This window comes from Bos mutus, chromosome 26 (genome assembly GCF_027580195.1).
Source record: "Bos mutus isolate GX-2022 chromosome 26, NWIPB_WYAK_1.1, whole genome shotgun sequence".
Taxonomy (NCBI): Eukaryota; Metazoa; Chordata; class Mammalia; order Artiodactyla; family Bovidae; genus Bos; species Bos mutus.
This window is the reverse complement of record NC_091642.1, coordinates 5,437,489-5,451,299: the sequence shown is the minus strand read 5'-3', so window position 1 is coordinate 5,451,299 and position 13,811 is coordinate 5,437,489. Positions and strand designations below refer to the sequence as shown.

The following is a 13,811-nucleotide window of genomic DNA, read 5'->3' as shown; positions in this document are numbered from 1 at the left end:
GCATGGCAAGAAATAGCTCCAATCTGAGAAATGCAGGTGGATCCTTTTACCAAGGTTGACCACCCTATTGGCATCTGATCAATAAGGTGTGCGTGTGAGCATGAGATTAGATCAGAAATGGCTGGACAGAGACTAGGAGACTCCGCTTCCTTGTACGTTCACAAATGACTCAAAATTGAAGTTGTACCCTCCCCCCCCCAAAAAAAAGGCAAAAGAAGATGCCTACTTTCTATTGTGAAAAGCCAAAATTTGATAGACAGAGTCATTAATAGAGTAGGGGCTTTTGAATTCTATAAAAAGGTACCTGCAAAGGTGCAAAGGAATGAGTGAAAAAATAAAGGAACTGAGATTTATATTGCAATGTGTAATCAAAAGAGAACTCGAGGTGACACGATTTATTTTAAAAAAGAGCTAAAAACATTTGATTCACAGCTTTCCCCTAGGTATTGTCATTTAGTACAGCTCACTAACAGGTTAAATGTGGGTGACATTAAGGTGGTTTGTCGGTAGCAGCTAAACTAAGCACAGGGTTTCGCTTAGAGATGGTCAGATCTTCCCCAGCTGTTACAAAGCATAACGAATGGTCTCAAACATCTGGCTAGGCTTTCGTGATGAACAGTGTCTCAGAGATTGATCCACAGAAACACTTTCCGGTGGCAGAGAATGCCTGTGATTTATCGGTGTCTGTATAATCCATTGTGTATCTCTATGTGGGTTTTCAGATTCTTGCCAGGATTTATCATTTGGCCTTTGGGTACCAAAAGATTAAAAAATGAGATCTATGAAAGCTTAGTGTCCGATAGCGCTGACCCTGTCAACTCGCAGTGATTAAAAGCATGTCCTGACTCTGGGGGACTCCTGGCTGCTGCTGGCCATTTTGAGCAGGAGCAGAAAGCGTGTCGCCGGTCTGGAGATGAAGGAGACGCTGAATACGAGGTGTCAGTGTGACACTGAGATGCCACTTGGCTTAGCGCTACAGCACATGAAGGCAAATATACATAGAGTCACATTTTAGAGATTATTCATGGTCTCCGACCACTTGAAAAAAATTGTGCTTTCTCTGGAATTTGATGTGCTGAAAATTGCACTCGCACACCCCCCTCCCCCCCACCCCCGCTTATTTGCAAAATTAAACGTAAAAATGAAGTCCTTTGCAAACGTAAGGGCTACTTTTTCTTCTCAGTATTTAAAAAAAATAAAGGCTTGAAAATAATTATGAGTTTTCGCTGTGTTACAGAGTGACAGCCTGCCGTTCTGCAGGTTGATAACCTAATCCTTGCCGATCTGGGGGTAGGGGCATAGAATTTTTAGGTATCACCTTTGACTGTGTTAGGTTTCCTTTCCGATTTTACATCCCACACCCCCGAACTGCAGAGACAGCTGGCAAGGTATGACCTGCACTCCCTTGCCTCTGTGAGCTGATCTGTCACAAAGGCCTTTTTGGTAAGCAGGGGGAGAACTGGGTGACGCCCGGCCCAGCCACCCTTCACTCCATCCTGTTAGTTTTGGAAAAGGCTTTACTTTGAACTCCAGTGGGTTTTCAAGACGGCCTTCAGACTCCAAACACCGCGAGGGTTAAAGGAACCAGAGTTTCCACCGTCCGTGCTTTTTAGATTCAGTTTTGGATTTTTGCTTGGGAGTTGAGGAGTACGTCTCCTGAGTGTAAGGCGAGGGTGCGACCTGAGTTTCCTCGAACGGGTGAAGTTTCCGCAGAACTGGCTGGAGTTTGTCTTCCTGCTGCTTGAAATCTAGCTCCACACTAGAAAGCAAAGAGAGGGACGGATTTAGTGGCTCGGTCTTTCCTGTCTAAAGAGCTCCCTTAGTGACAGCAGACTTCGGTGCCATCCTCCCCGCGTAATGATCATTTGGATGATGTTCATGATGTCATTTTAAGGCTCAACATTAAGCAATTGGCGAGAATATGTTTGAACTCTCAATCATTATGAACTATCTCCAAAAAGTTCACTTTCTTCTGAAAATAACAACATTAATCACACACCCCTGAAGCTTTATTAGTGTACATGGTGTGAAAGCATAGGCTGTTGAAACCATAAATGTGACATGTGAATAACCTTTTTGCTTGTCAATGGACTACATAAGTGTGCTTCATGGAATAAATAGTTAAGCAAAGATATGGAGCATTTAGGGGTCATCTTAGTACATTTGCACCAGGTGCTTGGAAGCTCTGCAGCTTTTCACAAGGTCAGAGTAATCCATTCATCTCACCTGAAACTGTTGTTAAGTGACATGACCTTGGCTTCTGGGCTCCTTTGAAAAATCTCATCTGCTTGAAAAAGTGGCAAGAACCCAAATATCCAAAAAATGTGTGTTTTATCAAGTCAACACCACTGAACGCCACTCAGTGGTTCTCAAAGATGGTTTTTTTTTTTTGGCAAAAACGTAGTATTCGGTGCAAATAACGTAGAATTGTAATTACACGCCTGAAGCCATGATGTGCAAACATGTAGCCATAGGAAAGGACGTTCACCAGCAGGGACAGTGTTTGTGTTAGAACGACAGCATTAAAGCGGATTTTTAAGTGTATCTTGTTTGCCATGAAATTTCTCCTAATAATGCTGCAGCTTGCCTGGAGTCCTCCCAGCTCTCCATGGCTTTGGGAAGGACCACTGCGGGCCCCTAACTTTGCGTAGGACCCCCTGCTCCAGTGTCAGTCTTCCGTGGTCAGCCAAGGGGCGATGGGCCCGGCTCCCTTCTGCTTTCCTCGCCTGGACCCTTGTAACGTGAACCTGGGTGCTGTGTCACCAGGCCCCCGGAGACCTCCGCTCCGTGCCCCTTCCCTGTCTGCTCTGGGTGCCCATCGAAATGCCCGTAGACTTCAGTACAGGCTCAGCAGTGATGATAATACATGTGCTCATAACATTTTATATCCAGTGGAACTGTAAACCATTTATAAACATGATATTCCATTGATTTAGAGAACCGTTAATCCTAGCCACATTTTGACGTTTTGGAAAGACAAAACAGCAAAGCTGTATTATCTGGAGCTTTAAAAACAAGTTCAAGACCCATCTAATGGACCGTTTTATGCTTTAAACCCACTGGTCCATTTTTCTTATCATCATAGGCTATATTAGTAAAAAATTAAAAATACCATCAGAGAAGTTTATGACTAGTTTTCTCTCTGCTCCCAAAACAATGATTTCCTCCCCCCTTCATTTGAAATGGCCTCTTTGCATTATGCTGCAGTTTATAGGAAATAGAATAAAACCCCGTGAACTCATGACCTGCTAGTCTACAACAGGGGTTGATGGAGGTTTGGTTCCTCTTGGGGACAGTTGTGAAAAGTGCAAACCTCAGGACACGCTGCCTTTGTGAAACGCGAGCCTCGTCTATCATTTCAGTAGGAAGAACGGGGATCTCCGTTGTGGCTTTCCCCTTTGGTGCTGTGGTGGGGGGTGTGGGACAGGGGAGCTCAGATAAACCCCTTCACCTCCTCAAGGTTCAGTCCCCTTCGCTTGAAGGGGTATAAGAATGGCTGCCCTGATATTTCACTGGAAAGCGATAAGGATCCTCCCGTACTGTCTCCCTTGAAAAATAAAAACTTCCTAAACTATAAAATGCGATTCAAATATTACTTTCTCCTTATCATCTGTTGGTCACTAATTGTATAATGGCAACAATCTATGAAAGTATTCTTTGACTTGGACATTTAACAAAGAAAACAAGAACCTTGCCATTGAGTCTGTGAGATGTTATGGTATCCAATATGGTAGCGTAGGCACAAAAGAGTCGTTTTGTCAAGGCCAGTATCTGTCCAGGTTTAGTACTGAAAGCGTGTTCTCCAGATCATAACCATCTCAATAGGCCCAAATAGCTTTCGTGTTATTAGATCAGAGGGCGGGCACTAGCATTTCCTGGGCCAACGGTACAATTTTGGTACCTGTAATTATTGAATTCCCATTAAGCATCTACAGTGGGAATCCTGTTATTAACCAATTTATCACACCGCAGAACCATGTAATCACAGCATAATCTAATCTGAGTCCTTGTTAACAAGATGACTCGACTTCATCTGTCAGCTGACTCCTGTCTGGAGTCCCCCGTGCCCAAGAAGCTGCCGTCCAGAGCAGTTTCTTTGTGCGGGGAGTGACCTGGAGTGCCCTGGAGCGAGGTGACCTTGAGCCCGGCACCTCCCGCCCGGTCTGTTGCCCCAGGTGACTGCACACCTGCCTGTCAGGTGGTGCTCCGGCACCCGCCAGGCAGACTATGGAGCGCCGTGCCCTGCGGTCAGATTAGAATGATGCGAAGGGCTCAGTCCAGCTGGGCTTTTCTCGTTTAGGAGGGAGCTCACCGGGTCAGCGGGGCGAGTCAGAAGCAGACAGCTGGCTGGACAGGGCGGTGGCCGAAGGTTAATCGTCTGGCTGACTCTAGCTGACACAGGGCAACATGTCCCTTCAGTCTCAGCGGCCAAATGGCCAGGATAAAGCCGCACCTGCTGCCCCTGTTCACTCTGGACGGAAGCCAGCGGTGGGCACTCGAGGGCACTTGGACTCTGTGCCCATGCCTCCCTGTTTAACATAGTGAGCGGTCCGGATGGGGCCTGGCAGTGGGGATGGGGGCACTGCCTCTGGAGGGGCAACGGCCCTCGCTTTGGGTCTGGACCCTGATCACGGGGACGCTGCCTGTGTGAGTGGTGGCGGTGGCGGCTGTGACCGTCCCAGAGCTGGGTGTGGGGCCGCAGTCACCATGTTACTTTCTCCCCGGCCTGGGGCACGTGTCCTGGCTCGGGGGTGGCAGCCACGCCTCACCCCTCTGTCCCCAGACACACAGGGCCTTCTGACCTTCTAGCACCTTCTTCAAGGTCCCCCAGAACCGTCCTTTCTTCTTCCTCTGCACCCACTACCGATGATGCATGATTATGAATTTGGCTCTGTATCATTTTGTCTCCATCCCCTGAACGGAGCTGCTGTGCCAGGGTGAATGCCACCTGTCTCTGCCCCCAGCACCTACAGCAGGGCCTGAGCCGTGGCAGTCACCTGTGTGATGTTTACTGAATTAACACATGAGCCTTAAAACACAAATCCCATAGCAGCTTTCATCCCAGTTGCCCTGGGCTGCTCTGTCTTGGTTGATGATATTGGAGGTGCCCCCTGGCTCTTCCCCCTGGCGAGCCCCCTCCTCATAAAGATAACCAGGGCTTCTCCCCCAGGCAGTGGCGCTGGAGTCCTCTCCCAGTGGAATCTGTGGCCAGGCTGTCTTCTGTCAGAACCTAATTGAAGAAGATTCTGAAACTTCTGTTGCAAATCGCACACCAGGATCTGTTCAGAGCCTGCTGTCTCCACTTCCACTCCTGACGTTCTCTTTTCTGGGAGGGTCTGCAGTAAGATCTTAGGATGGGTGGGGTGCGAGGGTGCGCTGGCCAATGGCCAGCTGTGCTCTGCGAAGGAGATCCTAGGAGCATCTTTTGAGTCCCTTCCCACTTGCCCTGGGGGCTACAGGCCCTGGTGTGGCTTTCGGCAGGATGTCGCATCTAAGCTCCATCAAGGGGGCGTGCGTCCATCATGTGGTGGGACATGCCACCCCAGCTCCAGCTTGGAGATGCATCCCCCGGTGTTCCAAGTCTGACCTCTGGGGCTCGCCTCATCTCTTAGGACTCCGTGGGGGGTTACACAGCTTCCTGCCACCTCCGGGGTCTCAGGGTCCAGCCGCACACGAGACAGGGGGCTGCTGGTGGTGCCGCCCGACTCTTGCAGGTGAGATCTGGTGTCTGTGATGGGCTGTCGAGTGGACGCGTACAGCAGGCTGAGCCCTCACGCCTCCGGAGGATAAGCATTCTGGAAGAAGTCCTGACTCGGGACGTTCCGAGCCAGAGTGTGAAGGGGCTGGAGCCAAGCCAGCCTCACCTAACCTGCGTGCTCTCTCCTTTGGTCCTGAGTTCAAAGGCAGCCTGAAGACTGTGCTGGGTCATCCAGGAGCAGTCCCTGAACTGTTTACAAGATATGAACCCCTGGGTTCTTTTAGTATTTACCTTTTATATCTCTCTTTTCCTTGCCTGCATCCATCCAGCCAAATGCACATTCTGAGAGCTGAGTGGGCAGTGACGCCGCACTGGCCGACGTGCCCACTAAAACCTATGGCCACATGTACAGGACTCCCTGTGATGTATGACGTATGATGTATGTGTGTCCAGAGGACACACACCTCACGTCTTTGGTTAGTCTTTTTCTTTTGAAAATGGAAGTTTTATGTATAGGGACTTCACTAACAGAATTATCACTCTGTCCATTTCCAAGGAAATAAAAATCTGCTCTGGACTTCCGGCTGCTCTGGCCACCGGCCCAGGCTTTGTTGTCCTCCCGGCATCTCTGCCGGGCTTGTAGTAACGCTTCTCCCCACGACGTCACACGATTCTGCAGAGGAGCGTGGTCCTGGCGTCTCTGCAGACGCTCTGGTGTCTGCTGCTCCTATAAATACCCAAGCCTTGCCACAGTTGCCTAAGCAAGCTGCTGCCTGCTCCTCGAGTTAATTTAAGGGGAAATGGACATAGAGCATCCTTTTCTCCATCCCCTCCTGGGGGTAGCCGTGAAGAGTCAAGAGCGGGTGAGTTTGGCTCCCAGGCACTTGTGTGTGTCCTGGACTGGAAGAAAACCTGAGATGTCTGACTTCTCCAATCTTGATAGTGTCAGCAGGGCTCAGTGGGCTGCGGAGCAGAGGCCTCTGTTTTTCATTCTCTTTGCATCAGATCACAGAGTCATCGGGGCTCCGTGCGGCTCTGTCTGACTCACGCTCTGCCACTGTGGATACATCGTGCCACCCTCGGGCACTGGAGCTTCCTGGGCTGGGAAGTGACGGTGGAGATGCCCCCACTGCCAGGGGGCTCCTTGGAGCCACCAAATGTGCGTGAAAATTGGGGCAAGCCCAGGGCAGCCAGCTCACTGGGGTGTGGGAAGGCTGTCATCAGTGGGCCTGGGTGGGACAGACAGCGTCCCCAGAACAATACATCAAGTCTGATAGCCCCACGGAGGACACAGCGTTGTTCAGAGGAAGCTGAAGGTCAGGCACGCCCCCTTGCAGGCCAGGTGGAGCAGGCAGGTCACTTTTCACTTCTGGGCACGGGTTTACATACACGACCCCAGCTGTGCCTTCAGAGAGTAGAAGAACCAGGACCCAAGACAGCCATCCTCCTCCCCGGACACATCTCCACGTGACTCCTGGCGAGTCCCATCCAGCCAGCATGTCCAGAATTGCGTCGTTTCCACAGCCTCCTGCTCTGTCCTTCCCAGACTCAGCCGGCGAGCTGGGCACCTTGGCTCTGGCTGGACGTGCCCTTCCCGCCCGCTCCCATCTGCTGGGTCTGGGGCAGCCGCCTCTCAGCAAGCTCCAGGGACTTCCTCTGCCCTCACAGACCTTCAGCTGTTTTCACTCTGGCTGCGGAAACAGCCATCCGGTGTGTCTTCTCCCCACCTCGCCCCCACCCTAACCTGATTTCCAAGTACCCGAGCCACCTTAGGGAAACCTGAGACCCCGTGACTGCTCATCCTGTGCACCTAGGTCACCGTTGCCTCTTCCTTCCATGGATGTTCCAGACCCATCACGTATACCTGCCCCCTCCCTGTCCTGTCCAAACCCCTCTGGACCAACTTCTGAGGGTCTCTACACATGTTCACCAGAGCACTTCTGGCTCATGTTGATCGTAGCGCCTTTTCTCAGTTCCCTCACTCATCAAGGGATAGGCTGTGTTGACGTCAGCGTCTTCTGTGGTGCCTTTAATACTGTGACAGGCTCAGCACAGAATCTCGGTTTACTGAAATAAACTGATGACCTAAACCCATATCCCATCAATTCCATTCTCGGCAGAATGCTGCTGCTTTGTTCCCTAGTTATAATACTCATTAGAAGGGACATACGGGGACTTCCCTGCCAGTTCAGTGGTTAATATTTCACCTTCCAATGCAGGCAATGCGGGTTTGATCCCTGGTTGGAGAGCTAGGATCTATCACACGTTCCTCTTGGGTCAAAAACACCGAAATGTAAAACGGAAGCAATATTGTAACAAATTCAATACTTTAAAATGGTCTACATCAAAAAATCTTTAAAAAACGAACATATATACACAGAATGTGCCCATGTTATATACCTGTTATGTGTACATGGATCTCATTCTGATCGTTTCCAATATTAAGGCTATGAACATAGAAATGATTCATTATAATGAACCTCTTTTGCCACCACTCTCGCACACAGTAGGTGCATGATAAAAGTTTACAGAATCACTGTAAGATTTAAAATACCAGAAATAAATGGGCATTCAGTAATATTAATCCCTGAACTATAAGATCTATCCCCTTTTCATGATATCCTATGGCAAAGAAATTATGGGTATAAAAAGCAAAACATTGGCTGGCTAGCTATAAATTATACTCTGAAATAGCTAAAATTATAGTTGGACTGTGACCTTTCTGAATACATCCTATTACGTGTCCTGCCCACACGGGAGAATAGTCATTCCTTTTAGGCTTGGCTGAAGCCCCACCATTGGTATCTTTCATATCTGTGACTTCCTCTGGAGTAGAAAGACTGATTTACCACCCATGCTGCAGCTAAGAGCTCAAATCTGAGGGCTGGCCAGGTGCACAGGGATGAGGGAACTGTGTTTGAGCCTCCCATAATTTCAAGCCACAGAGAGGTCAAAGCAGAAAGACTAAATACTGTTTGTAACCTCTACCCATAATAATTTCTTGGGTAAGAAAGGGACCAGATCACTAACGAGTGGTATCAAGCGTAACTGAGGCCACACTCCTAGCAAGTCATCAAGATCAGAGATTATATTTAGAAGGGGTGGATAAGTATTAAATGTGGACTGCCAATCTGCTGCTGTTCCTGGCCTCAACAAAGAGCACACATTTTTAATTAAAAAAAAAAAAAAGAAGAACAAACATCTTTAGGCAGGACATGGATGGTAAGGGCAGTTAAAAGGAGAGAACACAGGACTCTCCAAAATCATTTGCAGTGAGTCCTGCAGGTGCCAGGGTTGAAGCGCCCAGCCAGGTGACCTGAGTCAGGTCAGCCGAGGTCTTGGCCATCACCGTCTTCTGTTCTGGATCCCGAGGATGGACAGTCTGCTGCTCAGGGAAGAATGCTTTCTTGGGGTCACAGTGCTTGAGCTAACATGCAAAGCAACCCAGCTCCTCTAAGCCTCCCGAGTTGAAGATACTCTCAGGAGCTCCCCATGTTCTGACATGAGCAGAGAGAGCCAAGATATGGACCAGTGACAGCTCTCAGCAAACAGACCAGAGGAACATTAGCTTCCGATGCATGTCCTGTGGTGTCACCAGTGATCAGCCTGAAGCCCCGAGCTCCCCACTGCCTCCCCAGAGATGTGATGTCTATGGGACCAGTACCTTCAGGGAGGCTGATGGGGGAGAATTTTCAGTTGAGGGACCCCTGCCAACTCCAGGTGGCTTCTCCTGTCATTGAGTCACCCAGGAACTTTACATGGTCGTTGCTTTAAGGACCGGATGCTATATCTACCCCAAAGGAAAATTTCCACGGTCATCTAAAAAATGAATTACACTGATTTGCTCATGACACTAACAACATAACCCCTTCACACTGTTTTGGACATAGATGACTACCTCATTAATATTGACTTTTGAGGGTCTTAAGAGGAGGGCTGGCAGTATAATTAGCCTTTCTCTGCTGAATAAATGTTAACTAATTGCTTTACAAATAATATGTTGAGATGAGAAATCAGTTTTCAATTTTACAGCTGTACTCAGTTACACATTAGAATTTTTGATACGAAAGGTTAGTAAAATGTCACTAAAGATCTTCAAACCTAATCCTTACATACTGGGGAAAAAGAAATAGAATTCTAATAGAACAGACAAAGCTTGGATTACTGGGTTGGGGAATTTTCAGGGAGAATTTTGAGGTCTGTTAAATCACTTTTTTTTCCCTCTCACTTTTAATTTACTTTATTAAAACATATTTCCTTACATCAGAGCAACATCACCTAAGGTATTATATTCTCCAGGGAAATCTGTTCTGTTATCTCTTCCCGCCCCATCACTCACTGTAAATTCTAGGCAAGAGCACTAAGTATTAGACAAAAGGCTAATTTCCTCCACATCAGTTCATGTTGTTTAAGAAGTTAATATGCACAAGTGGTGGTAATTGAAGCAGGGCTGGAAGCCACTTCCACTAAGAGATAATCACTAAAGGACAAAGACGGCAAAGATTCCACTCCAAGTGGGCTCTGGACAGGCCAGCACTGGCCCCAGTTCTGCATACAAATGCAGTTACCTCTCTTAACAATAAGACTTCATTAGTCTCCAGACACCCAGTCCTGCTGCCTGCCCTGACGGCTGCCACCCTCACCAGCTCCCTTTTTGCAGTGCTCTGGGATCAGTGACACTTCCAGGCACATTTCATGTGGGATCTTTGCAGCTTCAGGTTTATGTTCTTATAGATGATGCAATGAATTTCCATTGATGATTTGAGAAAATGCAAACCGTTAATTCTGTGAAATCCTTGTTTCAGTCTCATAAAATGAGAGTATTTTTCTCGTCTTTCCTGAAATCCTCCAGTCTCTTTGGAGAAGACCTTGTGGAATCTGGGAGCCTCTTTGATAAGCAATTAAAGATTGCAGCACAGTGGAGAGTTCCCCAGCTGCTGTAAGGATGAATGCTATGTGCCAGCCACAAGCCCTCCCCTTCCATCCTTGGAAATGCTCTGGCTGTTTATCCCCCTGGATCCCTCTGGTTGTTTCTAACCCTCTAGCTTGGGAGATGGGAGAGGTGTTCTAGCACCTAGACCCGCTCTAATGTGGTGCCCCTCCAAGGTGGTCCCGTCTCCTGAGTCCGCCATCCCCCCGCCGGAGCATCCTGGTTTCCTTCGGCTTCCCGTCCTCTGCCTTTCCTCACTGGGTCCGTGGCCCTCACCTTTGGAATAGAAGGCTCCCTGTTGTCACCGCTCTATTGTTATAGGGATCTTATGGCAGGGGTTCTGTGGGGCTGTCTTCAGCCAGCTCACCAATTCCTTGTCTCCTGTTGTCCGGGGCCAAGCCCATCATCTCCTGGGAGTTCCATGAAAAATGCTTGCTGAAGAAATGCATACAAACACTGAATGGAAGGGACTCGAGTATTTTATCAAAATGGTGGTTTGAAATTTTGTCTATTCTTGACCATCAGTGGCTCATATCAAAAGATGAAAATATGATATGGACAACAGGGCATCCTGCAAGCTGCCTCCCTCTGGGGTGCTGAAAACAAAGTGACCTGCAGACCAGCAGCGTTCCCTTCCCTTTGGGTGCTGAGTACATCCAGGAATTCACTGCATAATTAGTAGTGTGGCTCGAGGTCAGCCGTGCCATGGCCCTGAGGATACAGAGAGGACACAGGTGTGGGCAGCCTCCTCCTCCGGAAGGTATTGATGGTAGGAATTCTAACGCTTTACAGGAAGATTTGAAATTCTGGTAAGGCTTCTACTTAATTAATCTGAATCATCATCATCATTATCTTTTAAATCTCGCTTTTATTCCCCCAAAGCCTTTGAATTGAGGCTAGCAGAGGCTCTCCTCATCACAATGCACACATTTGAATTCAGGCCATTTTGTTGTGGTATTATTTTACGAATTTACCACTTCAGTTAAGCAGGGGAAATGGTATGTTGCATTGTTCCTTCTTGAAGCAAAATGTGAACAAAGGATGAGTCATCAGTTAGCATGACTCATCAGATTAGTCTGACAAGAGACTTACCGAGATAGGGTGGGTACAAAGCATTTCAACTGCTTATGAGCAAAGATTATATTAGTAATTTATCCTTCAAACATTTTTTGAAATAATTACAGCCTATTTTGACAGGGAATATGGATGTTAAGTCAGAAAAAGTTTTACTACAGAAAACTAAAACTTGTATCTCTTGTTATCTTGTTTCATGCTGAGATGGTCTTCAATTAGAATTTCACAATTGGTCCAGATCACAATGGAAGGAGTGTCATTTTAGGGGGAAAAAAAAAATGTTGTCTTGCTAACCACCTCCAAATTCCCAGGGATGGAAGATGTCACTTTGGAGGCCTGGAGTTTCAACATCTAGGAAGCGGAACAAACCCATTGCCCAAGGATGGATGTTTGGCTCTATGTAAATTGATTTGCCAATATAGGAATGGATGTTTTCAGTTGAGAAATGCCTGTGAATGCCCAGACTTTTATCTCCAAGTAGACTTTCTGTTGGGTTTCCCAGGTGGCTCAGTGGTAAAGAATCTGCCTGCAATGTAGGAGATGCCAGTTTGATCCCCTGGAGAAGGAAATGGCACCCCACTCCAGTATTCTTGCCTGGGAAATGCCATGGACAGAGGAGCCTGGTGGCCTACATTCCACAGGGTGTCAGAGTCAGACACGACTGAGAGACTAACAACGTGTTTTCTGTGAAGCTCTCAGCTCCATCCATTTCATTATTGTAGACCACTGATTCACGGGATTTCAGAGCTAGAAAGGACCTACCCGACCCCTTCCTGCAGTCCCACAGGACTGAGAGATCTAATGGACGCCCCTCTGAAGACTGAGGATGGCAGCTGAGCCCTAACCTCTTGGGGGCCCCCTACCTAAACTTCCGTCCCAGGCAGGTTGATGTCTCCAACCCTTTGCTTGTGGTCTTGGTGGTGCCCTTTCCCCTGAAATTGCTTCAAGATCTTTTGTCCCTTTGATTTTTTTTTTTTTTTTTTCCTCCATGCCCTGTATATTTCCATGGCAGACTTGTTGTTTTATAGAGAAATACGTATCCCTGGCAGAGGCACGCGTTTATTCAAGGGCTGTGTTGCTGAATATGCAGGCAGGCAGCCGCATCTTGGACACGACCCCCTTTGCGTGTCCCTGGGCCAAGTGTTACTGGCAACACGGTGGATTCTTACACGGCTCGGAGAGAGTAATTGGTTTTCGGGTGAAAAGCAATGTGTAAATGCAAGACAGGCGGGGTCAAATTCATTGACCTCCAGGGCTCTGGGCCTGCCAGCACGCAGGTATGACAAATTGCAAGACGGAGAGACTGGCAGCTCTTAGGGCCCCTTGTGTTCACCTGGGCTCTGGGACAACCACAGGCTCCGACGTTGGAGGAGGTCTTCGTTTTGAAACTCCTTTCACCTCTTCAGTCCTGAGATGCCGCAGGCATCCTACGGGAAGGACCTGGAAGAGCAGCAGAGATGGTGGTCCGGGGGCCCCTAGAGCGTTCCTGAAGTCTAGGGTGCAGGCCCTGATAGCTGAGGACCTGGCTGCCGGAGCCAGGCATGGAGCCAACTGCAGAGACTCAGAGCTGGAACCTGTCTTCTCCCGATGGCCTTGTCTCTACAGAGGTACTTGCTGGAATTGATGGAGGGGCGTTGCAGTTTCTTCCATGAGAAAAGAGGCACTTCTTTCTTAAAGCCTTTGCAATTTGGACAGTTCCTCTGGCTCACCTCCCAGATGTCTGCCTGCCCAACTGCAGTGCAGCAGGGTTACCTGGACAGGTGAGTCCTTCTGCCCTATTGAGTTCTGGATGCTTTTCTGTCAAAGAAACCTCTATTCTTCAGGGAGCATTTGACATTTGAGGATTGACAGGGCTGACGAACACGAAGACGTCATCTGGCTGAATCCCCCCTTCTTCCCCAATTGCCATGCTTTTTTTGGCAAAAGAGAACCGTGAGGGAAGGTTCCTATCTGGGTGTGTCAACAGCTGCCGGTTACCACTCTTGTATCCATCTTTGGTGCTCTGATGGCAGTGTAAGGACTGGAGTAGCCACCACTGTGCCCCCCGGGACAGTGTTGCCACCCACCTGGGCTGGATGCTCCTGGCAAAGAGACTTCTCTGTCTTTGAT

The 13,811-nt window shown here is 48.3% G+C and overlaps 2 protein-coding genes across 3 annotated transcripts in view; one reads left to right on the top strand and one right to left on the bottom strand.

Moving 5' to 3' along the window:
* Positions 1 to 13,811, top strand: part of DOCK1 (dedicator of cytokinesis 1) — a 559,920-nt gene that overhangs the window by 221,677 nt on the left and 324,432 nt on the right. The gene's annotated exons all lie outside the window — the stretch shown is intronic.
* Positions 822 to 13,811, bottom strand: part of INSYN2A (inhibitory synaptic factor 2A) — a 61,085-nt gene continuing 48,095 nt past the window's right edge. The window contains exon 4 of one of the 2 annotated variants that reach the window (XM_070363417.1): positions 822 to 1,759. In XM_070363417.1, coding sequence (XP_070219518.1) covers positions 1,576 to 1,759 — 184 coding nt within the window. In that variant the 3' untranslated portion in view covers positions 822 to 1,575. The remainder of the gene's footprint in view (positions 1,760 to 13,811) is intronic. The other variant, XM_070363416.1, reaches the window with a different exon arrangement.